Genomic DNA, 26,305 nt, shown 5'->3' with positions numbered 1-26,305 from the left:
AGCTCAGTCTGTGCCCATAAGAGTTGGAATAGGGCCTTGTGTTGTCTGTGGGTTTAAGCTGCTCCTGGGTTTCAGGGCACGCTACCTCTTGTCCCTCTGCTTGCTACTGCTGCTGCTGGGTGTCCATAGGCAGACACATGACTGAGAACAGTATTTCTGCTGCAGGTTTATTTTTTTCCCCTGCAATGAGCAGATAAGATGACGCCTTAGCAACCATCTGATGACACTAAAACCATATCACAGTTTAGCATCTTCTGTTCTCCTTTTCCAGCTATGAGACTCCAGTGTGTGAAAGTGATGCCAGATCGAAGAGTACAGAGATTGATGATCCATTCAAGGACAGAGAACTTCCAGGTTGGTGAGGAATGAGAGCACATCTCTGCTTATCTCACCTTGAGACTCTCAAGAGACCTACAGTGTTGTTGAGGGGATTTCCCTCACTGTGCTTATTTTACCATGGATTTTATTCTGTGTTACTTTTGGTAGCTGGAAGAGCCTGGGATTGTCTGAGGGGGCTGGTTTATTGCCTGTCTGCCTTTCTTAGGAAACACGGCTGAGATAGAATTGTCAGGAAAAAGAACCTGGTTGTACCCTGGCTGAAGAATGGGCTCAGCATTCAGAACCTTTCTTCCAAGCATGGCCAGGACAGGATCTTTTCTGTGTAGCAGGGCTTTTCAGCAGCTTGATGGTCTGCCGAGCAATGATGGAGGACACAGATGGCAATTGTCAGTGGATCAACTGACTCCCTGGCACTGCAGGACAGTATTCCTGGTTCGCTAAGGTCACTTACCTAATGCTGGCTGCTTTCTTGGGTAGACTGGATCCCTCACTTTCTACCTGAAACCCACTTTGTCTCCAATTGCTGCTTGTTTTCTGTTCATCTTTCCCCTCTTAACAATGTGACAAGCCATAATTTCCTGTTTGCTTGCTTTGTTTCTGCTAGGAAGAGGTGCTGGGCATAGGTGTCTGAGCAACTCTTAAAAATGTCATGCACACGTGCTGTGTTTTTTCCTTCCCTCTGCCTTTGTAAGGAGCAGAGGGAAGGGCCCTCACTGAGAGATGAGCTGTTGCTCTCCTGGGTGGGGAACGACTTCCAGAAACAGAAGTAACAGTCAGTGCCTCCCACAGTGAGGGAGCAGTAGAGACCAGGAACTCTGCAGAAAGAGCTGGTAGCAATGGATCTGCTTCACTTTCTTCTGGCCCTTCCTAGGGCTAACATAAAGTGAGTTGTCTCTGAACAAGTTAGCAAAGGAAATGAAATTTGTTCCAGATTTGCCTTTTGCATCTCCTAATTCTCCTGCCAGCTCCTGACCTTGGGCCACATAGCTCTCTGCTTAGCCGCTCTGCCCTCAGCACAGCTCTCTACTATGCAGCCGCTCATTTTCACAAGACATGTAGAAATTTCTTATCTGCCTTCCTCTTCCTTATGAGTGAAATTGGCCAATTGGTTCAAGTATTACTTTGAGAGCTGAGGGATCACCCTGTTTAGGAAATCAGCTAAATGATTGCATTAAGGCCCATTTCCTTAGAAAATCATTGTAAAATAGAAAAACCTTACTTCCTTTCTTCTCCCTCCTCTTTTCCCTTTGCTTTTCTGCCTCTTCTTGCATTTACTCTCTGTCTCCCCAGAACTTAGTGAAAATCCTTTGCCTTTGGACTCCTTCAAGTTTCTTTCTAATCTCTCAGGAAGACAGAATGGTTTCTTCTTCCTTCTTCTGCACCGCAGCTGCAACTGGATGATGGGAAAGGAACAACACGAGGCCCAAGAGGACATACGTAGGTTGCTCTGCAGCATCAGACTCCGGGAGAGTTCTCCTCTCAGCTCAAGCCACATTTTTGTACCTGAGTAAACACTGAACTCTGTGTTTGGATGTACGGTTCCCATCCCTGATGGTTCCTCTCACTAGAAATACCTTTGTTGATGGAGAAAGTAGGAGATGTAGCAGGGGAGTTACGTATCATGGTTTGTCTGCTGCATGGTCTTTCGATGCAGACTTGAGGTTGTTTGATTAGCTACTCTTGTATATAAAAATTCACTGGTGAGTTAGAACTGCAGGGAATGAGAAAAGATGTTTTCTTTTACCTTTTCTTTTCTCTTTCTTATCAGAACTGAATTTTTAGAAAAATCTCTGCTTTCATTTGAGACATCCTTCCATTTGCATTCACTTCTCCAAGGGAGGTCCCTTACCTTATCCCTTTTCCAGAGTTTTGTCCATCCTCCAGACCTTCAATGCTGCAGGCAGTAGCATCCTTCTCCTGTGTGATCCTGCACAGGCCAAGCTGGGAGAGACAGGAGTATGAATCTGTGCACACCTACGCATACCCTCTTCACAAACTGTGTCAGGCTGCTCCCCCAAGAGCCAGAAGAAAGAAGGAAGGAATGTGTTGCTTGCACATAGCAAATGGCAAGCTGCTAATTCCCGCAGACGGTGAGATGCTGAGGCCCCAGGGAGATGACTTCTAGCAAATGGTTTTTCAACCTTCTCATTACTACAACAAAAAGCTCCTTTAAGTGAGTGGTCTCCTCTGGCTGCCATAGCAGCTTACCCATTACAATGCTGACATTTTCTGGACCATGTGCCAAACAAGTGCTGAGGGGTGTGCGTGTGTGTAATATGCGTAATATGGAGACAGGCTAGGGACTGTTGGTTAGCTATTGCAGAGAACAGAGCCTGTAAAGCTGCAAAGGAGGGAGTTTTGTCAGATCAATTTGCAAGCTGCTTTCAGCTGTCAAGGGATTACAGTAGGTTTCTGCTGCTGTGTTTGGGGTACACGTGCTTCTCTACTTGTCTAGGAAAAGCAGGAAGTGTTGACATTGCTACTTGTTACTAAAGCAATACTATTTTCTGGTATCTGCTCTCCTATGTGGATAACTGGTAGCGAAAAGAGGTTCTGGGGAAGAGAAGAGTAAGGAAGATGGTGATGGCTTCAGTGTCACGTTGGAGAAAACAATGGAATGGAAGGTGGTAGGTTTTGGACAGTGGCTTTGGAGGTGCTGGGTAGAAGTTAAGTATATTTGTTCCTTGGTAGGCTAGATCAATTGTTACAGTATAAACATGGTATTAAATGCAGCATGCTTTCGCTCCTTTTAAAAGCAATAAAACTGCATAGTTTGCCTCATAAAGGTAAGGAGACAGAGATTGATGTCTCAGCTCTGTCATAAGACTCCCATCATTCTGTAGTTATAATGGTGGATGGTCTCAGGACTAAGTCATGGAAACAGTTACTAAGCTTGTCTTCAGCCCGCTTTGTCCAATTCCTGCCCAAATCAGCAGTGACTGGAGCCTATTGCCATGTGATGACTTGGTCAGATGTATTTCCCATGCAGTCTGGACACGCAAAGAACTGAACTATTGTGGTAGCTCCTGGCAGGCAGCACTCTCTGTGCCTGGAGGGGGAGGTACAAACAGCAGCACTCGCTTTGGCCCATGCTTTAGGAAGCTTTAAGCTGTCAGTTAGAACCTCAGAACAGCCATGTTTTCGGAGGAAGATGACCCAGGAGGTAATGAATTGTTTTTTAAACTCCTGTGCAAGTGTTACCATGGGAACTCTGTCTGCCAGGCACTTCCAGCACATCCCTGTGGTTATGCTGGTAGGGAACTGGGAGAGGCTGTAAAGCCAACCACACGATCTTCCTGCCAGATATTGTTGGTGACTGTGTGTGTGCTGGACAAAGCTGCAGGACAAATTGCCATGCAGAGAAACCCACTGAGGAGTTCTTCCTTTCCTGCAATGATGTCTACAATGTTACAAACAAAGGAGGTTCTGACTGGTCCTTGCTGCATTGGGCTGGGAGACCAGTCCTGTGTGTTCTTGCATTAAACCTCCTCTTTTCTTTTTGCAGGCTGCCCAGATGGGAAGAAAGTTGAATTTATCACCAGCTTACTCGATGCTCTCACTACGGACATGGTACAGGCTATTAACTCAGCAGCACCTACTGGGGGTGGGAGGTGAGTCCGGAAGGCGCTGGAGCCGAACCTACCAAGGTGGTTGCAGAGCTCTGGATGGCGGTGAGGTGGGGGTGGGAGGGAGGGTGGTGCTCTGAGCTGTGATTCCCATTCATCTGGATTGCTGGGAGAGGAGCTAGCACTGCATCATCAGAGGCTGCTGTGTCTTGTCCTTGTAGTCTGGCATGCCTGCTCCCACCCCTCCTCCCTGGCAGCTGTTCCACCATAAAGGTTAGTATAGCCCATTTGAAGTGTGAAATGAGAGCTCAGTGGGAGGAAGTGTCTTGTTCTTTTGTCCCCTGGTGTATGAAAAGACCTAATAAAATGCAAATGGATTGAAGGAGACCGTGTGGCCTAGTGGCTACCACGGGGAGTGAAGAATGTGAACGGAATGCTTGGCAGCACAAGTGCCGCGGTTTTGCTGTGGGGCTGAAGCCAGCCTGTGGATGAGGAGAGAAGCTGTTTTTCATGACCCTCCCCTCTGACCAGCTGCCTCTTCATCTCTCTTGGAAGGAACAGCAGGTCAGGCCTGTTGAAAGAGGTGGGCAGAAGTGTGCTTTTCTGGGGAACTGGAGAAAAGCTGAGATCTTGTCTCCCTCTCCTGTTTGATGATAGGAAATCCCCTTAGTGCAGAAGTTGCAGAGCTGCAATGTGCCAGGCAGGACAGGCCAATGGGAATCGACTTTGTTGAGTTTAAAAGAAATGCTGTGTAGCCATGACTAGGCAAGGCTTGTGTGGTTCTGACTATAATAGGGGACAGTGCTAGCCTACCAGGCAGGGATGCCACAGCAGATAATGTGCTCACATTAATGCCGATGTAGAGATGGAGGTGCCTTTGTGCATGTTGCTTCCAGCATGGAGAGAGTGATGTTGATCCCCTGCTTCTCTCTTTCAAAATGCATAAGGAGGCAATGCCATCTTTAAATTCTCAAGACAAAAACTTCCTGGGTGGCACCTTTGTGCTTCTTGGTTGCCGGATGGATTGCTTGTGAACCCATATGTTTTTAACTTTGTGTTTGGACCTTGCAAATGAGGCCGGCTGCTGAATGCCTGCGCATGGAATAGTCTGTAACCCTTCGAATTAGCAGTATATGCCTAGCATGTCTGTACTCATATAAACAGGATGAAAAATGCCCCAAGGATGGGAAATACGTTGTTCTCTCCCAGCCATAAGCATTCCAATGTCAATTCTGTGTAATTTGCATGGTTCAAATGCTGTGGGTGGGGGTGGCAGGAAGCCCTGGAGAGTATTTGATATTTATTTGGCATCTTTGGCACAGAGACTGAAACCCAGCCAATGTAATCATCACTCTTAAAATAAAGCTTAATATAAACCAATATTGTAGAGACCAGAGATATATACGCCCCCACTGCTCTTCTATAAACCCAGCAGGCTTGCTTCCTAATGTTCCCCAAGCTTTGTGTATTTCTCAGCTTTGAATAGAAGCCTTTCTGGCAGAATTTTTCACTGCCCAGCTCTTCACAGTCGCCACATTGATTTACTTTCAGCTGCAGTGTCAGCAGCCTAGCTGAAAGGGGAAAAAGAAATCTTTTAGCAGTCTGTCCTTTGTAAGGCAAAAGACTGCTGCCACCCAAATATTCTGCGTGCTCACAGCCGTGATTAAATTCAGGAAATTGCTCTGGCATAAACTTCCGCGTGCATCAGTTAGGGTAATGCATACCCCGAAGAGCCTACATCAAGCTTTTCCATCCCACCATGCCACCATGGGACCATTTATTTGGGAAAAGAAAAAAAAAAACATTTCAAGGAATTTTACAATTTAATCAGTACAGCTTTCATTTGGTGTGAGTTTGCAGAGCTGGGAAGCAGTCTCTGTGCAATGAGTTCTGCTTTCCAAGTTTCGCAAAGGGGAAGATGTCCAGAGTCCTCTCTTCAGGAACATCTGAAATTTTGCTGGGTGACCTGACTTCACTTTGGCATTAGAAATGAAAGCTCTTTTTCATTGATATTTTATTCACAGGGCTAATGATCTCCTTTCCAGCCTTAACAACTAACAGAATACTTAATTTATGACAGTGCTTATCCTGTACCTCCCTCACCCAGGTTTGTTGAGAAGGTGATGTTGGAAAGAAAAGCTCGAGATCTGGTTTAGCTTAATGTCAGCTGAGACACTTACATTTGTGAGGCGAGTTTCACTTATTGCAGGCTCTCCTCCATTCTCCATTTAGGCTGGACATTAGGAAGTACTACTTTTCTGAAAGAGTGGTCAGGTGCTGGAATGGGCTGCCCAGGGAGGTGGTTGAGTCACCATCCCTGGAGGTGTTCAAGAAACATTTAGATATAGTGTCGAGAGACATGGTTTAGTGGGGTTATTGGTGGTAGGTGGATGGTTGCACTGGATGATCTTGTAGGTCTTTTCCAACCTAGCTAATTCTATGATTCTATGATCTTTATGATAATGATGGCAGGGCAGGTGCTGCATTTAAACACGCACTGGCTTCCTCTGTATCCTACCTCTTTCTTCGAAGTGTTCACCGTTTTGTCCTTCTTGATCCTTTTAGAGGCTGAACAAATGAAGCCAATAAACTAGTGTACTTTTTTAAGCTACTGTCAGCAAAGCTTACGCCTGTTGCAGAGGCCAGGCAAACTCAATGCAAGCAAGCTGTTATCCCCATGTCAGTTGGCCCCATGTATTGTCCCATGAGTTCTAAATACAAAGTGAGCACTTTGGGTGTATGTGGACTGAATGTAGGGCCTAGTTTCCAGAGCAGGATCTGAAATGGGTCAGTACCCAAAACAAACAGTTACTGAAACAGATTGAGCTGTGGATACGAGCTTGCAGTGTGAGACTGTGGCAAAAAGTGAATATTTATCATCAGAGGGGCAGCGAGCTCTCTCCCTAGTTTTAGGGAGGGGGAGTTATTTCCATTTCTCTGTGACAGCAGGGAGATGGAACTGTCATACCATATACACCTTTGGTATAAACATTAAAAGGGGGGAACAACACACAGAGAAGAGCCTTGCCAAAGTTTTTAAGGGCTGAAAAAGCCTGAGTGAGAGTCTTAAGGAGCTCAGGCTTCCATGGGATATTAGAAGAAAGAAAAAAGGATTGAAGGATGATTACTTATGATCTGAGTGTGTCCACAGGGAACAAAAGCTCTGCAGGCTCTTTAACAGGGAAGAACATGGTCAGCTGAATATAAACCAACTTGTGATCAACATTTCTTTAAAGCAAGGCTATTTGTAAGGCAGAATGAAGTAATAAGGGTGGTGCTGGATTCCCTCTCTTTAAGGCTTTCTTTTTGGGCTTGATACCTTCCAGAAATACTTTAGTCAAATCCAAGTTCTGGTCTTAAAGGTAAGTTGATTCACAGTCTGTGAATGTGATGTACAGGAGATTGGATTAACTGACCCTGCAGCTTTCAGCCTGAACCTGACTATGTGGAGTGAAAACTGCCTGCATTTGCTGTGTGTCTTCAAGACTTTACCGGTATATGCTGCAAAGTTCTCTATGGCTTTGCAATGAATGTGTTGTTACTTTTTCTTTGGAGGGAAAGAAAAAACCTAAGGAGAAATGCTAGATATCTGCATTTAAAACTCTACATAGGGCTGTGCTGAACTGCACACTTTACATTTGACACACACCAAAAGAATCTAGTAGCAGCAAAGTGAGGCAGTACAACTTGTTTGTTGCTTCAGGCAATATAAGTAAAACCTGATAAGACCTTTTTTTTTTTTTTTTTTTTTTTTTTTTAATTGGGCATGCTTAAAACAACCTTGTAATCCCTTATAGGTCTTGTCTCGTTTAAGCAAGTTCAAAGCTATTGATTTTAATTGAGTTACTCTTGCTTTACAATAATGTAAATGAGAAGAGAACTTCCCTTCGTCATGGCCCTGGTTTATATTACAGCAAAATAACCAAATAGACTTCATTTAAACTTTTGAAACAGAAAATCTCTGGTAAAATTCATTCTTAGGTTTATGTAATAAAGTCCAAGGCATGTCTTGTTACTGTATGTTTTCAAATTAATTAAGGGAACGCTTGTAGGAAATAGGTTTATTAAACAGTGTTTTATATCCTTTTTGAAAAGATGCATAGTTGAAATTGTTCATGCATAAATCCTATATAATAGAAGCAGCATTTTTTATTAAAAAATAGAGTTCACTTTAGCACATTTTATTCTATTTTGTAAGTTAGACATATTCCTATCACATGGGGCCTAAACTAGAATAGACCAAAGGAGATCCCAGCTTACCTCTGCCCAATCTAAGAAACTATCTTTAGTCTTTGCCAATTCAGGAATAAATCTTAATTGCCAAAATGTGCGCAGTGTAGCTTGTTACATCATCAGTAAAAATATGAATGCCCTGTGGAGTTTTAGGTTAAAAGAGCGGCTTCTGACAGCTGCCCTTATCATGCAACTCAGCAGCTGTGTGCCTTCATTGTGAGTTGCCAATTATTTCCCATGTAATAGCCCTAAAAGGTACTTCAGAAAATTGCCCCCAAGGTTCCCTTTCATGCTGTAGTTGAGCAGTTGGAAGCAGGCAAGTCAAGCTCAGCACATCTCCAGGGTGTTCTGAAGTTGAGCCATGTTTTAATAAAGATTGACACTTTCAAACAGTATGGAGAGGTTAATGCCCAGCTCCTATTGCAATTCAATTGAAGTTGGATACTGAATTCGCTTTATGCTCCTATGGAAATTCTAGCCTAATTAAAGATATGAGAGAGATCGTGTAATAGGAGGATCTTTTAAAAGTCAATGAGGAATGAAGGGAGTTGATTTTTAAACCTCCTAAATGATTTATCCCACAATCTTCAGAAAAGTTGTGTTCAGAATAATGTTTCATACACAACTTAGCCGGAGGGAGGAGAGAAAGAAACTGGGTCTGTAATGGGAAGATAGCTTCAGTTTTAGCTGTAGAGGAAGTATGCATTCCTTGTAATGAATTTGGACTGCGCAGTAACCTTTTGTTTAGTCTGAACACGGCTTATTTTTTTGTTGTTAGCTTCTTGACTCCTTCCCTACGGGAAAGGGAGAATAAGAAAACAAATACACAATCCTTTTTACAATTTCATTAGAGTAATCCTCTTTGATTCAAGCCATGTTCCACAGTTAGAGCTTTTAGCTTTACAATAGACAACCTCAAGGAACGACAAAAGGAGACTAAGAAGTGGAAGCAGAGCATGCAAGAAGAATCATGAATTTTACTTTGGTCTGTTAAACTGTTGCCACTTTCCATCCTCACTTCCCCTGGGCACCTTGGTGGGCATCCTTAGTGCTCTCCTGCGCATTGGCTGGCAAGGTCAGTCCTGACATTTCCTTGCATCCCTCCTTCATTCAGCAACAGCACCAAGCAAGGCATAAATCCTTGCGAAATAATTTCAAGTCTTAAAGACTTACAGCTTTAAATACTATAGACAACCTGACTACAAGTATACCTTGTGTGCTGGGAGTGAAAGCTGGGCTAACTCTTTTCTTGCTCTGTTGCTTCTGCTGGTAGCTTCTTGTCCATCAGTGCTCGTTCATCCTGGAATTACCTCCCTCTGTTTTACGGCCCCCATTTTCAGTCCAGAGTTAGGGATGTTAGCCTGGTCTTAATCCCCTTCCCTGCTCCTGCCTCAGCTGCTATTGTTGCCAATTAAAGTTTGTATTAGAAAGTAACAGATTTTGGAAAAACCTTCAATCAGGTGATCATCTGCTGGGTACTTTGGAGCTTGCAACCTTGCTTTCTCCCAGAGAAGTATTTAGTGTTTGGAGATTTTCTGTCACTGCAACAGTGTAGAGAGTCTGTGCAGTGGGATGCAGTGGGGTTGCAAGTGTGCAGGGAGCAAAGGATTGACTTTGAAAGGAAGAGACTTAGTTTTACTCAGTAAAATGTACTGGAGCCTATTATCCTTTGACAGTACAGCCCAATGGAGGAGAATATGATTGCACACTGTACGTGGTTCAGTATGTGAGTATTGTCTGACCTTGCTCTCCTATATTTTAAGCTATATACCTCCACTTCTTTCCTGCTCAGTTAACTCTTCCTTTCTTGCTAGGGAACTCAAGGACTGGAAAGCATTATGGACTGCGTGCAAAGAGCATGTTCAAGCTGTCTAGGTGGTATTTTGGTGTATCCTTCCATCTCTGCTCCAGAATTCGGTGCAGCTGCAAAAAGGACATGTCCATGTTTTTTCATAGCTTCTTTGCTTTCTGTTTGTACCCCAGTTAGACCAGATGATATAAAGATGTTCTGTGGAAGCTTGTCTCAGCTGGAGAAATAGCCTTGTTAGAAGTAATAGTACATTAACCCAGGTGTCTTCAGGCATTAGCCACTAAAAAGATAAGTAAAGAGCTTCCCATGAGGGAGCTGACAGCACATTATACATGAGGAGGAACAGAAGATTACTTAGACAAAACTATTCACTTGATAATAGTGAATTAGTAAGAAAGCTAAAAGAGCAGATTACCCGACCTCAGCTGCTAATGACAGACCTCTCTTTTCCCTCTTGTGCTCTTGGTAGGCTCATGCTGTATAATGGAGCTAAACTTGCATTTATGTAGTCTGCATGAGAAAGCTGAGAAGCTGTTACCTTACTGCAGCGAGAGCCGGGTACGGTGGATTTTCATGTGACTGGTGCTGGAGTAAGAGATGCTTTATTGTCAGCTGAAAATGTGCAGTGGAGAAGCAGCCCAGAAAATTAGGTTTCCATCTGAGGACTGATTCATTTCTCTTGCAACAACAATGGAGAGGCAATAGAATAAAATTCCCTCCCCAAGAAAATTCCTTCAAACTCTGCACTGGCAGAACAATTAGAGCCCTCAGATATATTTGAGCTGACCCAGCATGCATGGTTGTTGTCATGGCACATCCTGAAAACTAGGTGGCTTAGCAATGCTGTGAAGTTGCTTCAACTTGTGTTTCATGGATGGAAGGTAAGTGTCTTGCATGGACGGTCTTGAAAGTCAAGATATTTAGATAGACGATGTAACCTCAGCATTCTCAGTCTATCGTGTAACTGCACAATGCACAGGGAAGGTGTGGCTGCATTGAGATGATGTGGATCCTCAGTGTCCTCCCTGCTCTGGGATTCTGGATGATCATTAGAAAGGTCAGGCAACCAACTCAGGAACTGCAGTACTTTTAGGCCAGCCAGCAGGAAGTGGTAAAAACTCAGTAATGGCTCTATCTTCCTTCCTCCTACAGTCACAGAAGTTAAACTAATTCACTTTAGTTCCATTAGCATGCTGCTGTTTTCAGTATGAATGCTCAGCTTGTTTGTAATGGCTAAGACTGATACATCATCACCTCATGAGTCAATGTATTTGTATAAGCCAGCGGATTGCTTTGGTTTTCTTTATGGAAGTGCTGTAGAAAACTATGTTGCCTCTTCTAGTAAATACCAGAGCTCCTCCTTGATGTGTTTCTGGAAAAAAAAAAAAAAAAAAAAAAAAGGCACGTTTAAATCCTACTTCAGAGTGTCTCTTCAGCAGGTAGAGAGAAGCTAGTGCTCCTGTCTTTCTGCCTCTGGTGCTAGGGATGCTCTTTCCCTTTTCTCCATTTCTGTGTCTTGAGATTTGGGTCTTCAGAAAACTAAAGTCAGAGCCAAGGGCAGGCCAAGGTATGGCCCAGGGGACTCTCACATACAAAAACTGGGGTTGTATTCCTCTATCTCAGCAAAAGCAGAAGCTCCTCTACTGCAGTATAGAACTTCTAGTTCTTCCCTGTGATTGTTGGAAACACACAAGTCTTCAAATGATAGCCTGCTCACTTCCAAAAGGGAGAGAGGCCAATGACTGTGTTTATAAATGTCATAAAAACAAGCCACAGGATGTGTTTTTATTCTCTCCTGTCATCCTGTTCTTCATGTTGAGTTTCAAGGCTCTAAAAAATCCAGGCACTCCCTTAGCTTTCTGGGGAGATTTTTGCAATTTCTACTTGTCCATAGGTAGCTCCAGGGGCTTGCCTTGTGTTTTGGCTCCCAAAAACTAAGACAAACTTATTCCCAACCTCTTCTTCCTCCCACACAGTGTTTATCCCACTGTACACTGACCAGATGCCGTGACTGAATGCCAGGCTGCTTCTCAGCTAAGAATTAAATGATGAAGGAGACATTCTCAAGTAAACCTTATGAAAAATGTTGTGTAGGCTATTTACCTCTTCCCAGTGTGTGAATTTACTTCTAGGGGGATCCAGATGTCTCCAGATAGTGACTACCTTTCACATTGGTGATGTACCATGACTGTAGGTTGTGATTTTCTTTTTCAGGGTTTGTAGCTGCATTTTAGAGGCAAAAGAGGTCATATGAGAAGGTCAAAAGGATTTTCACCAGTCTAGCTCCCAAAAAAGAGTTTTTTCAGTGACCATTTAAATATATATCCTACCAGTTTCTTATTTAAGGTTGATGATAATCTTTAAATGCATTTTATATGGTACACCTTAGTGAAACTGAACCTGGGTTCATATTTCCCTAGCTTGAATGCCCAGAACTCACACCAGAACCTGGCTGTCTGCAGCACACAACTGTCCCTCTCCCTTCACTGGGGAAGGAATTAGGCAGCAGCTGGACGTGTCTCCTGGAATAAGTCAGAGCAACCAGTGCCAGTGTAGCATGTCTGACTGCCTGTCCGCTAATTTCCATGCCCTGAAATGCTTTATGCTTGGGAGGAAAAAGGCTCAAGTCTCAGCATCGTTTCAACTTTTTTAATGGTACATTCATCATATGGAGAAAAAACAGGCTACTTTAGTGAACTTTAAAAAAAAGAAAAAGAAAAAAGTCTTGTTTAGAAAGGATTTCTTCCCTGATTCTGTGTATCACTGAGGAATAACCCCTTTCCTACTGCTGGAGAGCACCTCATACCATGTAAACAGTATGACCTAGTGCCTCTTCAGTAATGGCCTGAGATTGAAAGGCAGCGTTCTCTACTCATGCGTCTTCAGCTGGGGCTGTTCCTCCTCTTGTCCTCCTCCCTGATATTTTTTGTTGTTGTCCGCAGAAAGAAAACGTGAGCCAAATAACGTCAAAGTTGTAATATCAGAATGAGTAAGAAATGGAGCACACTGAAGTTGCCAGTTCCATAGTATTGTTTTTAATGGATTTGTGGTGCTTGTCTGCTGTGGAATTCTTGTGTATAAATCAACCATGTGAAAAGCATTAAATATGCTGCAAATACAGCACAGGAGTTCAGATCATATAAATAGATACAGCAAGAATGTTGCATCTTGCCAAGGACATTTTCAAATAATGAATGTGTCTTGCATTAAACAAATTTGTTCCCTTTCTGAAGCCTAGATGTTGCTATCACAGAAACTACCATGGCAGCTGGCATTCATGACTTTCACACTGGTAGCTCAAGGGTCAAAAGGACCGTGGAGGCTGCCTTTTGCCCTCCGAAGGGGAATCCTCTGGGATTAGGCAGAGTTTCAGCAACTGGTGTGAAGAGAGACAGAGCTACTGAGAGTATCAGTCTCCCGAAATCCCTTGTCACCACTTGTTAATGCTGAGGGGCATTTTTAGAAAAAGCTCCTCTCACTCTCTCTAAAAAGATCTCAACTAAAAGGAGGAGATAGTAAGATTTGTGCATTTATCCTGCTTTACATATGACATAGTATGTGGCTCCTCCGTGCACATGACAACGTTCTTGAGAGCACCCACTTGTCGGGGGCCTCTGCTTTCTCCCCTGCAGGTTCTCTGAGCCAGACCCCAGCCACACGCTGGAAGAGCGAGTGGTACATTGGTACTTCAGCCAGCTGGACAACAACAGCAGCAATGACATCAATAAGCGAGAGCTGAAGCCTTTCAAGCGTTATGTGAAGAAGAAAGCCAAGCCCAAGAAATGTGCCCGACGTTTCACTGACTACTGTGACCTCAACAAGGACAAGTCTATCTCACTTCAGGAGCTGAAGGGGTGCTTGGGAGTCAGCAAGGAAGGAGGTAAGTGGCTTTCCTTCCCAATTCTGTGAGAATAAATGTCTGATGTAGAGTTACATTAAACTCAGGAATCAGTTTTATCTCAGATGATTCAAAAATGCCACAGTTTGCATGAGAAAATGAGTGATTAATATCCTACCATGCAACTATAGTTCGTTATTTATTATGGCTCTGTCTTAATGTCCTTATCCCAGACTTTTGTGCTAAGAACTAAATGGATTCAGGGCAAAAAGATGAGCCTTGCCCAGAAGCCCGCTTGTACTGTAAAAGTCCTTAGAAATTGCAGTTCAGTTCAGGACCTCTCTGAGTAATACACTGCTAACAATATTCTGTTGCCTCAACCATGTAGGCTGGATGATGTATGAGGCAGCACAGACCCAGTCCTTCTCTAGAGGTCCTGTTGACTAACAGAAATAATATTTATTTTCATTGCTAAATCCAGCATGCAGGAGAGGGGATGACGCAGAGAGAACAACTCAGAAAGAAAGTGCAGGACTGTACCGCTGCACTTTTTCAGAGTTAAATTACATTTTAAGACTGGGAGAGAATTAGGGCATAGGAAGAACTTTTCTTCCTGTTTAGTGGCTGAGCAATCGGCCCACCCTTCTTCCTTTTCTTCCTCTTTCATTTTCACCTCATCTTCTATTGAAACCTGGACCAAACTGATATTTTTGGAAATTTTATGAATTGAAACTTTTTAACCCGTATTCAATAATTATCAGTCATTCTTGACTATGGGCAGATCTGCTTGGCAGGAGAAGGTAAGCAAGGAGATTCCAGGGGACTAATTTCCAGTGCAGGTGTTTTGGCTGTGGGGACAGCTCTTGTTGTAACCACGATGCTGGTCAGGAAGGATGGCTAGCTTTCTTTTTCCAGTCCTAGCTTTTTCTTAGTGCTTTCCTCAAGTTTAGCATGCATGAGAAGGGAATGAGTACAGTTGAGTGTTGAGAAGTTTTTTTTCCAGGTGCTTTGCAAGCATCTTGGTTATCATAATAAGACCATTGCATTACTTGTCAACTGTGAGAAGTTTTAAGCTGCCCTAGCTCAGTGGAAGTTTTTTTCTTAGTCATTGGTACTTTACCGAGTAATTACATACGAAAATAGCAGCCCTGTTCCTTAATTTTATTACCTTCCCACTAGGATGAATATGCCAAATGAGTTTTATTGCTATTTGGCCTGGAATAAGACTCTCTGGAATCTGCTGCCTTGGCCCACTGACTGTTCTGAATTTTTATGGAAGGGGGAGAAAAAAGGAGAGAAAGAAGAAAATGAGAATCTTTGAGCTCAAGTGAAGGGAAAAGCAAGCAACAAGGGAGACATATTGTTGTGAGTGCCTGATTCCCAAATTGCTGAGACCACAGCCTGACCTTTTCTGGTTATCTCATTAGATGAGGACAAGATTGTGTGCAAAAAGGGGCTCTGGCCTTGTTTTGTCACATAGCTCCATGTACCTGCTAGAGGCTCAGTAGGTCTTGAGGATCAAATATAAGTGGATATGTGGGAGGACTCTTAAGACTAGGGCTAGAGAATGATGAGGGCTAACAAGCAGTAGAGGGAGCCAGTGCAGGGAGCAGACACCAGCATATAGGAAAAAAACAAGTGAGAGTACCGTGGAGTATGCAGTATGCAAGTTTGTGGTAGATCTTCTTAAAGGAGTAATGAATTTGTGTGGCAGTTGATAACATGTTTGCTCTGCCTTCTATTTACAAGAACCTCTAAATTAAATGATTTCATGGAAATGCTTGTTTCAACAAAATCTTCGTTAGAAAAGTTTTTCTGATCTGGGTTTGGATGTGGAAGGGCTTGAGGGAGGCAAGGAAGGTCATCCTTTCCTCTTGATATACTTCATTACTAGTGAACATGCCTCAAATGTTCCAAATTGTGGTTGGAATCCGGCAGCATATGGACTAGAATGAGGTGGGTCATCACTCCAGGTGAGTGTGCCTCCTGCTAAGCAAATTGAACACTTGTACTGATTTTGAAACTGAAACTTAAATACAAATTTTGTAGGGTCTGAGGTGGTAAGAAAAACAAATGTTAAGGCTTCTGCTTTTTTGTTAGTGTTTTGCCTTTTTTTTTTTTTTTTAATTTTTTTTGGAATCAGTTCCAGTGTTGCTTGGTGGGAGGACAGGGCTTAGATAAATCAGTAATGTTACATGTCTCTTGGGTAAAAGGAAGCTTTATGTGGGAGGATTCATCTGCAATGTTCATAATGACAAGCATGAATTTGAGCTCTTTCCAGGTTAGGATCAAATCTGTCTGAGATGCAGAGATATGTCTTTCCTCCTCAGCAAGTTCTTAATCCTTGTGGTCACCGAACATGTGGGTGCTGCTACTAAAGAAAGAAGAAAAAATAGTGGACAATCTAAATGGCTGAATTAATTTCGTGGTGTTTGAGACCCTTCTAATCAGTACCTGCAGAAGTGACTGATTTTCTTTGTGCTTGAGAGACCTCTGGGAGTGAAGGTACTCTATTACCTAGGCAAGCAGTTGTGTGGGAACAGGTAGCAGGGAGTGGTCATCTTGGAAAGGCCTCTGAACTGATGACAGAAGGAAGCTGACGACAGTCTGAGAGGCTATGAGGAAACAGTAAGATACCATTTGCTGAATAAGAGAGTGACTGAGTTAATAAAACTGAAATTCAGAGTATATTTAATCGAAATTAGATGTAGACTAGGGTGTAAACAAGCTCCACTGGTTCAGTGCTTGGTTTTGTTTACCTTGCTTAGAAATTCCCCTTTGGGGTTCAGTAGGGATGCTATAGTTTGTCACCTTTAATCCTGAGTATTAGTACCAATCAGAATGTCAGTGTTGTGTTGACATGAGATAGGATTCCTGAGAGCTTGTTTCTTCCCCATCAAAAGTGAGAGGTTTGTTCAGTGAGTCAGAGGAATTCCTTCTACCTATAAAAAACTGCTGGGGTTTCCTTGAGGCTTTTTCTTTTGAAAGACATCTGGCCTAATATATTGTAGTTTATTACCCAAAATAGTGTACCTGTGAGGCTGAGCAAATACTTTGCATTATGAAACTTAGAGTGTGATGAGATGTCATCCTGCAATACCCAAGTGCTTCACAGGTATACTCTATTTACCTGCTGTCCCCATCTGCCACATACCTTCCTCTCTTTCATTTAAACCTTATGCTCATTACAGTATTACTCTGGTGGGGTTTTGTCTTCTCTATAGCTACGCATGCTGGCCTGTACTGAAAGTAGCTGACTGAAGATGGTATTCTCTATCTTTGGAGTGAAAGGTAGTCAATTTTATGGCAGTTGTTAGCTTTCCTGCACTAATGCATCTGGGATAAACCCACAGAAAGCACAGAGACCTACCAGTGTGCTGGAAAGGTCTGTCATGCCCAGCCTTGGGACTCCCTGCCATTGTAGGCCTTTTGGATCAACTCATCTGTTGTTTGCCAAATCTTTCTGAAGACAAGCAGTCTCAGTCACAGCAGTGCACACTAGTCTTAGCTTCAGTACTCGAGGGAGGGAGTGTAGACCCTAGGCAGTGAGGCCCTTAGCTGCAGGTAGGCTGAGGGCAAACGGCGGGCCGATGACAGAGAGGGGCTGTGTGCGGCCAAGCAGCACCCTCTAGGGGAACAGCAGCCCGAGGATGCAGCAGTTCATAAATGGCCTGTGTTTTTATTGCCAGGCCCCTCGGTGAGTCCCAATTAGCTCTGGAGGAATCTGCCTCTTGGCGACGGAGCCCTGCTTTTTATGTACAGGCACAGGAATAAGCTAACAGCGGTCCCTCTGATCTCGCCAGGGCAGATGGCTGAGACGAGGCTGGCATTCGGGGACCTTGAAATCACTCACTTACTGTGTTTATACAGTTTCTCTTATTAACAGTTTTTAAAGCTAAAACGTTTTGCTTTGTGATCCATTTCAAATGCAGCTGCCGCCTTTCTCTCCCCCTCTTTTCCTTGTCAGGGTGCAGCATCTGTCTTCCTACAATTTCCTTGCCCTCCCACCCTGTTGCTACATTTCTGCTCTTCTTTCCACACAGCAAAATGTTCTTTAGGTGTGAGTATTCACTGGTGCAAGTTAAATCACTTGATTGCATGCCTTACTTTGCACCGTAAGTCAACTGCACACACAAATCAAAGATTTCAGCCTGGCTGGAACTGGGTGTGAGCAGGAGGTCCCCCTTCTAGTAAGGTTCTCGCCTGAAATCCCTACTTAGCAGACAGCAGGAACTGTAACATACTTTTGGGAGTGCTCAGCTCCTGTAGTCCCTATGTTGTCAGTACCCAGCAGGTGGTTCAAACCGGTTTATTGTAGAGGCAAACATGCTTGCTGTTAGCTCCATCTGGTGTAGAGTGCACGTGCCTTTACCTTGTGACAGTCGTAGTTCCTGCCCTTCTGCCAGATATGAGTTCAGATCTTTCATTTCATAGCAAAGACTGTTTTGGGAAATTTCATGTCACTACTTGCATCTTTCCTTTTCTCTTCTTCCTTCCAGAGTTTATTTTAACTTTTTAATAGTTGCTTTTTGCCTACACCAAACCTCTGGATCTCGTGATGTTCAGGTACTAGAACATCAGGTGCTTAGCATCTGCTGTCAGGCTTGTAGGTCTGACTCTTGCATGTGAATCTTACAGAGTTACTTGCATGAGAATCTTACACACTTGCTGTGTGCACACCCAGGAAGGGGGAGCTCCTTGGAGCCTGCCTGCTGGCAGCAGATGATGGGGATGCTCCTTGGTCATGCCATGGCATTTATTGCGTTTAATGTGGTTCTTGGATTTTACAGGTAGCCTGAGCAGTTTCCCCAGTGGAAAAAGACAAGGCCTTAACCCTTTCAGTGAGTATCTTGTCAAAATATTTGTTATTTTTTCTCTTGTTTGTGATACCCACGTGTCCCAAAATTCATGCCCCCCTGCTCTCCTATGTTCACAAATAGCAATACATAAATAACTAGAAGCCAGGGCTGTTCCTAAGAGGTGTGAACATTATAACATAAAGGTCTACAGCATCAGCTCAAAGTCCAGTACCACATCTTCAGCTGTGGCAGACAGCATGTAGCTAAGGAATCAGAATAGCATACAGCAACAGTACTTTCCTAGCCTTATTCTTCCTCCTTTTGGCAAGCAACAATTTAGGTGATTAGTTTCATTTACGTTTTATTGCTTCATGGACAAGTTTCCATGAATATTCTTCTGTGTCCCAGTTAATGTCCGCTCTCCTCTGTACTTTGTGGCAGTGAATTGCACCCTTTCATCATGTGTGAAGAACAACTTTTGTTTGCTTTCCTTTCAGACCTGCTGCCTCATGGCTTCATTTGGTGCGTCTCAGTTTGTATTGTGAGAAACAGGGAGCAGCTCTCCCCTGCCTAGCTTTCCCCTGTCACTTATTTTATAGCCCTCTGATATATGTCTGGTTAGACTCCGTTCTATGTTGAAAAGTCCTAGGCCATACATTTGCTCAATTATAGAAATCCTCCCACACCCCTTGCTATCCTCCTCACCTTTCTGGGTGCCCTATCTCATCCTGCTGCATGTTTCCTTTGAGAGAGGCTGAACAGGGAACAGAATACAGAATGAGCTAAGACTTATGCATTGATATAGTTATGTTTCCTGGCGCATCCTCAGTTCTGAGCATGTATTTGAGTTTTGTTTGCCACTAAAAGCTGAGAAGAGGTGTTGCAAAAATCACATGCTATGGCTTCAAGGTCTTTCCTCATCACTCATAGTCTTTAGTGCAGGACAGGTCATCTAGTCATTGAGGCCAGTCTGCTGTTGTTATTTACTGAGCACTGTGAGAGGCTTTTGCAAAGCTGTGTAATCAGATTCAGTTATGACAATCCTGAGTAATTTTGCATTTAATATTTGCCCCCACTTGGTAGGGCATGTTGATTCACACTTGTTCCAGTGAGGCCTGTCTAGTAACTTTCCTCCTTTCTGAAAACCAGATCCATACTTCTCCCTTCTCTTTGCCATGTTTTCCCTGTAATTAATCCTCAATGAGCGCTTGTTCTAATCCCCTAAATGCTTTGATTCTTAAAGAACCTTTGATGAGGGACTTAGAAAAAGCTTTCTGAAGAGAGGAGCATGGGAATGTGCACATCCACCTGACTCACTGAGCAGCAGACTTGCACCATCCCCTGGGACAGCCGTAGCTCAGCAGGGCCCCGGGACACCCAGACTCATCAGCCTGTTAGACTTCAGAGCCCACAGTATGGGCAGGTCTTGAAGAACAGCTAAGCAGGGAAACTGCTGCGTTTTGCTGTCACAGAGGTGGGGAGAGATCTTGAATGTCTGCCTGCTACTTGCCTGCCGAGGGATGGAAGCAGCTGGCTCTGGGGCTACTGGTGGCAGGGCAGCTGTGCAGCAGTGGGATTCTGCATCAGCCATCGCAGGCAGAGGAGCAGAGGGAGAGACCAGCATTTTGCCCAGACTGCCTGCCCATTTCCAAGAGGGGGGAGGGAGAGGGAAGTGGTGGTTTATGTTTAAAAATACATCAATCCCTAGGGCTGTGTGTGACTCAGTCAACACTTTTTTCAGCAAGGCTGTCTCATTAGCCCCATGTTGTTTTCAGCCTCACAGCTTACTTGAGATCTCAGCCTTGCGGGGCTGTGGTTGCAGCAGAAGCTGTATACTGTATCTTACTTCATTTGGGAGCCATTTTGGTTTTAATTTGCCTTTTTTTCTCACTTTCCCTGCTTCTGTTTTTTTTCTCTCTCTTTGCCCACCCCACCCATTTCAGTAGGCCGCTTGGTGTAGCAGCAGAAGACAGAAGGGAAGGCAGGAGCTGACCCAAAGGAAGGAAAGATACAGCGACAGATGGATACCTTGCTTCTTATGAGCAAGCATGCAGCATCAGCAACATCCAGCGTAGCAGAAATGGCACCCAGAACGTTTGCACTTTCTAATAATTGGTTTGGGTTTGGGTTTGGGTTTGTTTTTGATTTCTTTTAAATGCCATTATCTAATACTTTGGAGAGCGGGGGGAAACAGGATCATGACTTTTTAAAATTGGAACAGCTACTGATGACTTAAAATTGAGTTCATTGGGACTCAAAGAAAGAGAATTTTATATACTGTATATAAATATGTATGTAAATTGTACAGTTGTCTTGTACAGGGATTGGAGTCACTGTTCTGTTCCTCCCTTTGCTTTTGAAGGCTGTTAGGGTTAGAGGGACACTTTGCATTTAATGGATTACAGTAATGCATTCATTTCTGCCACCAATCCATCACTCAGTTGCAAACTGATCTCTTAATATCCCCATGCATGAAGGAGTAAGCATATCAGCATGACCTGTGCACACAGTGCCCCACATACTACATGCTTCTTGAGAACCTCCTCTTTGATTCCTGTGCAGACCTGTGCAAGTCACAGGCATCAGGGCATTGGAGAGAGCATGGTTTTCACCTCAGTAGTTGTGCACTGCAAAGCTCCTCAGAGTAGGGATAGGGAAGGGTTGTATTAAGTACATGTAGAAGTAGTTTCTGCACCTGTTGCAAAATGGTTAGAAATGAATTGCAAATGCATTGCTATCCAGGCTCAGAGGACATGCTTAGCAAAGATGTGCCATGTCCTGGGAATCTAATGCTATTGGAAGGGCATGGAAACTGTAGACCCTAGTAGAATTGGTAGAGTGATGTCACGCATCTTCTCTGACACAATGTTCATCTATGTGATGCAAGCAATAAAAATACTGAGGAATCAGCTAAAAGCAGCATCAGACCGCCTGTTGCTTTGCTGGAGAGCGAAGAACAAATCTGTCAGTGCAGAAAGACATGATCATGCTGCTGGTTCCCAAGAATCTGCTTTACTTATGCTTCAACTCTGCAGCTTGGGCCATGCTTGCTGGTAAAGGATTGCCTGCAATGACTGATCTTCTCTTTGGCTCCTCTCCTGCACAGGGGAGAGCCTGTCTACCTTAGATTACCTACTTCACCTGATTCTCTGGTATCAGTATCTCCTGTGCTTTTGTATTCTAGGGGCACATTTCAATAACAGCAAAGGCTTGGATTGAAGAACTTGGTGCTCTTGGAGGCCACAAGAGCTGTTTCAACCACCCGCAGTTTTTCCAAAGTTGTTGCCTACTTAACCTCAGTCAGATGCAGTTGTAAAGTCAGCAGATCAGCTATCCCAGGTTTGGACAGAGTGTGATGGGATACACTGTGCTTCGCTTTGCTTTCTGCATTTTCAACCTCCAGCAGCACTTGCCCATTCATAGAGGAATTCTGAGTAACTTCCCATTTCAGACTTGGCAATCCTTGTGCCACTCATTTCTGGACCAGAAACCAGTAGTAAGAGATGACATTACGCCGTGCTGATGTGAGATCACACCAACAATTGCTTGTAAAAGTGTTGCGTTGCTGTAGAAAGTGGACTTGTCCCTTGAGGCTTTGCTGCTTTGGTATAAATGTTGCAACACTACCACTCTGTGGCCTGTCACCTGATGATAGACACATCACAGCAGAACTGTCCTGATGCAGTAAGTTAGTGCCTTGTTGCCAAAATGGAAAGTTAGAAAAAATAACAAGCGTTTTTGAAATAACCATATAATAGCAATAATAACTCTTCCCAAGAAGTAGATTGGAGCTGATTGAAGCATTTTATATGGTTAAAAACACCTCTGGTAATCTCTGAAGTGTACATTACACCACCGTAATGTAAACAAAAGCTCTCTTTAACAAGAGTAGATCCTGCAGCTTGGTCCTTCATGGTTCCTCACATACAATGTATGTGTTTTTCTGGACTGCAAGCTCCCATCTTCTCAATTGCATCTTCTCTTTTTAAAATCACCAGTGCTCATCTTTTGTGTGTTGGAATAATTTGGTTTAGTGTATAGTTAGAAATGTTCCTGTCTCTTTTTATTCTTATTGTAGGAGTGAAGAACGAACCCAACTGTATAAAAAAGAACAACACTTTTCCTTGTCTTTATATGCTAGTCTTAGGAATTAAAAGCTCTGGCTGCAGGGTTTTTTTTTTTGTTTCTTTTTTTTTTTCTTATTAATTGCATAGTTGCATCCAGCAAACCCAGACAGTTGAATGCCAACAGGAGCTCTGTCATCCAGCCACTGGGGCAGGCAGTGCCCCCACAGAATTGCAGGGGGAGTGCAGAGCTGCTAGAAGTCATTGCATCTTTTCATCTGGAAGTGCTGGAAATGTCAGTAAACCAGTCAGCGCTGCTGCCTGTCATATTAATATCCTTCTGCAGACCTTTTTCTCATCCTTGCATCCTTCCGGTCTAAAAGACCTGTGCTTACATGTAGTTTGCAATTAAAATTGAGTCAGTTGTTCAAGGAAATCAAACAAGGTTAGCTTTGGTATTGGTGGATATTCGAGTTGCTATCTTAGTGCTAACTTGATGGATGGATGGGAGTCTAAGCATTATATTCCATTTTTATTTTCATGGTTAGGAGTCCAACTCCCAGCATCATGACTTTGGATTTGCAAGGGCCTCTGAGCAGCTTATGGCAGCATTTGTACATTGACATGGATGACCCAACCACTATGACTGCATGAAGTCTGGACAGAGGTTAGATTACTTGTTCAGGACTTGTGTGTTGGAAGCTCACACAAGGCTGTACCGGTCCTGGTTCATATAATCCATCAATTGAATTGTCCGAACAGTCTGTACTCATCAGAACAGAGCAATGCTTCAGCTCCCCTCATCCCTTGTTGATTTTCTTGCCAGTCACCCAGCTGCCAGGCCAAATGTCCTTATCTGGCAGTGGCAAGCATGTCCTCCTTTGCCTTGCATCAGTAGCATCCTACTGAAGCTGGGGCAGAGGGTGTGTCACAGTTGTGCCTGGAAGCAGACCCTGGGTATCTCTACTCATCCTACAAGTCCTCCTGGGCCTCTCCAGCTCTACTTTAAATGACAGCTGAAAACACTTGCGACAGAGGAGAACCAGGGCTCTACAGTGCAAATCATCTGCTCTTCCTGCCAGAAGCAAAACCATATCCTATTTTGCTGACCCTTCAAGGACATAGTGTCTTGGAGGGAGTTGCATTATGGTGGGATTCATTCATACAAAGGCACTGCTTTCCATGGCCTAAGTTTGTATTGAACTTATCCTGCCCCAGCACATTTCTGCCTATGGCATTGTTTGTTAGACTGAAAGGCATCTGTTTGATTTTAGTTTTGTAATAAAATAGATAACTTTTGCTCTAATGTCTTTTGGTTGTTTCTTGTTGAATATTGATTTTTGGAGCTCATCTTTCTTTCACGTAATGTTCTTTTACTTACACAGTGCCAAAAGAGAGGAAGGGAGACTTTCCTTCTCCCAGAGACAGGTCTCAGTCTTTGATTGGATCTGAGGATGCTTCTCTCATGTGTAAGCCTCCAAGATTAATTAAAACATGCACCAGAGTTCTGTCCTCTGGGGTTTAATGACTGACTCTGCCCAGGCTGCTTTAAAAGACCCTGAAGATTCAGTGGCAGAGCAGATGTGACCTCCGAAGTTGGCACCCACAGCAAAATGCGATCTCAGATTGCCCTCTCCTAAACCAGGGACAGAAGACAGCCATTGCGTCTCACATCTCCTGATCCATTCTCATGTTGGAGACTTTGTACATCAGTGAATGAGGAGGAACTGCTAAAAGCTGTTGTCCTTAGATGCAAGTTAAATGATGAAAGTATTGCAAACATTAAGAAGAAAAAGAGAAGAGCAGTGAAGCCAATTTTCTGTGGATTTTCTGGAATAAACTGGCAACCTAAGCTGATTTTGTTGAATTACCAAGATGACAAGTTTGAGAAGCAGTAGATGTCATCTCTGGAGTCCTACAAGACTTAAAGAATTAAAAATAGGGAAGGACATTTTTTTTAAGAGAGTAATTCTTTGGCCATTCTTCCTTTTTCTGAGCTCCTGGCACTCTTGAGAGGCCTTCATCCTTCCGTGGTGGTGCAGTGATTCTGTAAGCAAGTCAGAAGAACCACAGAGAGCTTGTTTCTGCCTCGGTCTCCAGCAGAAGACCTTCCTCCCCTTTCCCCTTCCCCTTTATCTTTGACATAAGTAACAAAATCCCCATGCAGTAGGCTGACCTCCTGACTTCTCAGCAGCCAGCCCTTACAAGCCATTTTGGGCAAAATAACTTGGCAGCCCTCCAAAGTTGCTGTTAAATTGGACAGCAGGATCTGCAGAAGTGGTTATCCTTGGCTTGGAAAACACTTGGGTTTTAAAAAACATCACCTCAGAAACGAGGAGTACAACAGCAAGCATTTTCTAACCAGTGTTTGCTAGAAAACCTGAGGCTGACTGGGCCACACGTAATGATGCTTTTTGCTATTCTCTATCTGTGGGCTGGCCCACTTAGCGATTTTAATGGCTGTTTTTGTTTTTTAGAAGTGCCTTACCTGTGCACACCAGGAGGAGTCTAGCTTTTGTTTGGAAAACAATGCCAGCTCTGTGCTACATGCTGCAGTACAAACCTACATCCCCACCTCCCGTAAAAGCAAGAGTGAGTGTTTAATCCATGTTGCATTGTTCTTTCACCATGTTGGGTCTGGACTGGAGGTCTGTGGCTCTCAGCCCAGGCAGAAGGACCATATCCTCACTGCATACTTAGCTGTGAGGATGCATGAATTGTTGATATGTAGATGAAGGACTCAGCACTGTGTGTGACCTTCATCCTTGGTTTGCTGAAGTGAGTTCCGTAGCATTTCAGTGTTGTGCAATAAAAACTGCAGCAACTGAATGTTCGATGTCCCATTATAGAGTAACACTCTGGCTTTGCATTGCACGCAGTGCCACTGCTATCCCATGATTTTGGCTGGGACTACTCAAGTGATCCCTTCTGACTTCTCTACATCAGAAAAGAGCTAACACAACATTTGGCTGAAGAGATGGAGCTATTTCTGAAGTGACTTGGATGTTCTCACTGTGAGCTGGCAGTTGTAACAGATAAAGCTGCATGGAGGTGGCTAAAGTTGGATCTGGTCACCTGCAGTCCAACGTGAATGCAAATTATTGCATCCCTTGAGCTGTTACAAGTTTTTCAGATGGTCACGTGTTTGTTGCAGGCTTTTTCTGCTTGAAATGCAGTTGAATACCAGCCCTTTGTAAAATGTGTTAAAGTACTTCAACAGGGCAGAATAGCAAATATCAATGAATTCAGGAAACTGGTGGGGGCAGGACCTCTGAATAGCTGTCCAAAAGGATAAAAGAGATCTGAGAACCGATACAAGGGCTGGGGTCAAAGTCCTAGTAAGAAACTATCTTGCTGTACAGGAAATGGAAGAAACAGAGAGACCAATAAAGGACCTTCACCTGTGAAGAGCTTTAGCATCCTGAAACGACATGAAAAAACACAGGACCTGAAACAAGAGCATTTACCTAAGACTCTGAATAGAGCAATGGCATGAGAAGGCAAGCATAAGATCAGAAAGGCTGAAGCCTAAGAATACCTTTAACTAGAATGTGATCTAAAAGAGGTGGAGGGAGAAGGTAAACTTTGTTATAGCATGGAAGGTAATGTGAAACAGTCACTTAAAGAAAGCAGAATCATTAAAGCTTGCTTTATTC

The 26,305-nt window shown here is 43.6% G+C and overlaps 1 protein-coding gene across 7 annotated transcripts in view; it reads left to right on the top strand.

Annotated features, from left to right (window-relative positions):
* SMOC1 (SPARC related modular calcium binding 1) overlaps window positions 1-23,955 on the top strand; it is a 164,244-nt gene extending 140,289 nt beyond the window's left edge. For 4 of the 7 annotated variants that reach the window (XM_021403152.1, XM_021403151.1, XM_021403147.1 and 1 more), the window contains 5 exons: window positions 272-354; window positions 3,845-3,950; window positions 13,581-13,828; window positions 18,577-18,627; window positions 20,529-23,955. In XM_021403152.1, coding sequence (XP_021258827.1) covers window positions 272-354; window positions 3,845-3,950; window positions 13,581-13,828; window positions 18,577-18,627; window positions 20,529-20,545 — 505 coding nt within the window. In that variant the 3' untranslated portion in view covers window positions 20,546-23,955. The remainder of the gene's footprint in view (window positions 1-271; window positions 355-3,844; window positions 3,951-13,580; window positions 13,829-18,576; window positions 18,628-20,528) is intronic. The other 3 variants (XM_021403148.1, XM_021403153.1, XM_021403150.1) reach the window with 3 other exon arrangements.

Source organism: Numida meleagris, chromosome 6 (genome assembly GCF_002078875.1).
Source record: "Numida meleagris isolate 19003 breed g44 Domestic line chromosome 6, NumMel1.0, whole genome shotgun sequence".
In the NCBI taxonomy this organism is placed as follows: Eukaryota; Metazoa; Chordata; class Aves; order Galliformes; family Numididae; genus Numida; species Numida meleagris.
This window is presented reverse-complemented; position numbering and strand designations above follow the sequence as displayed.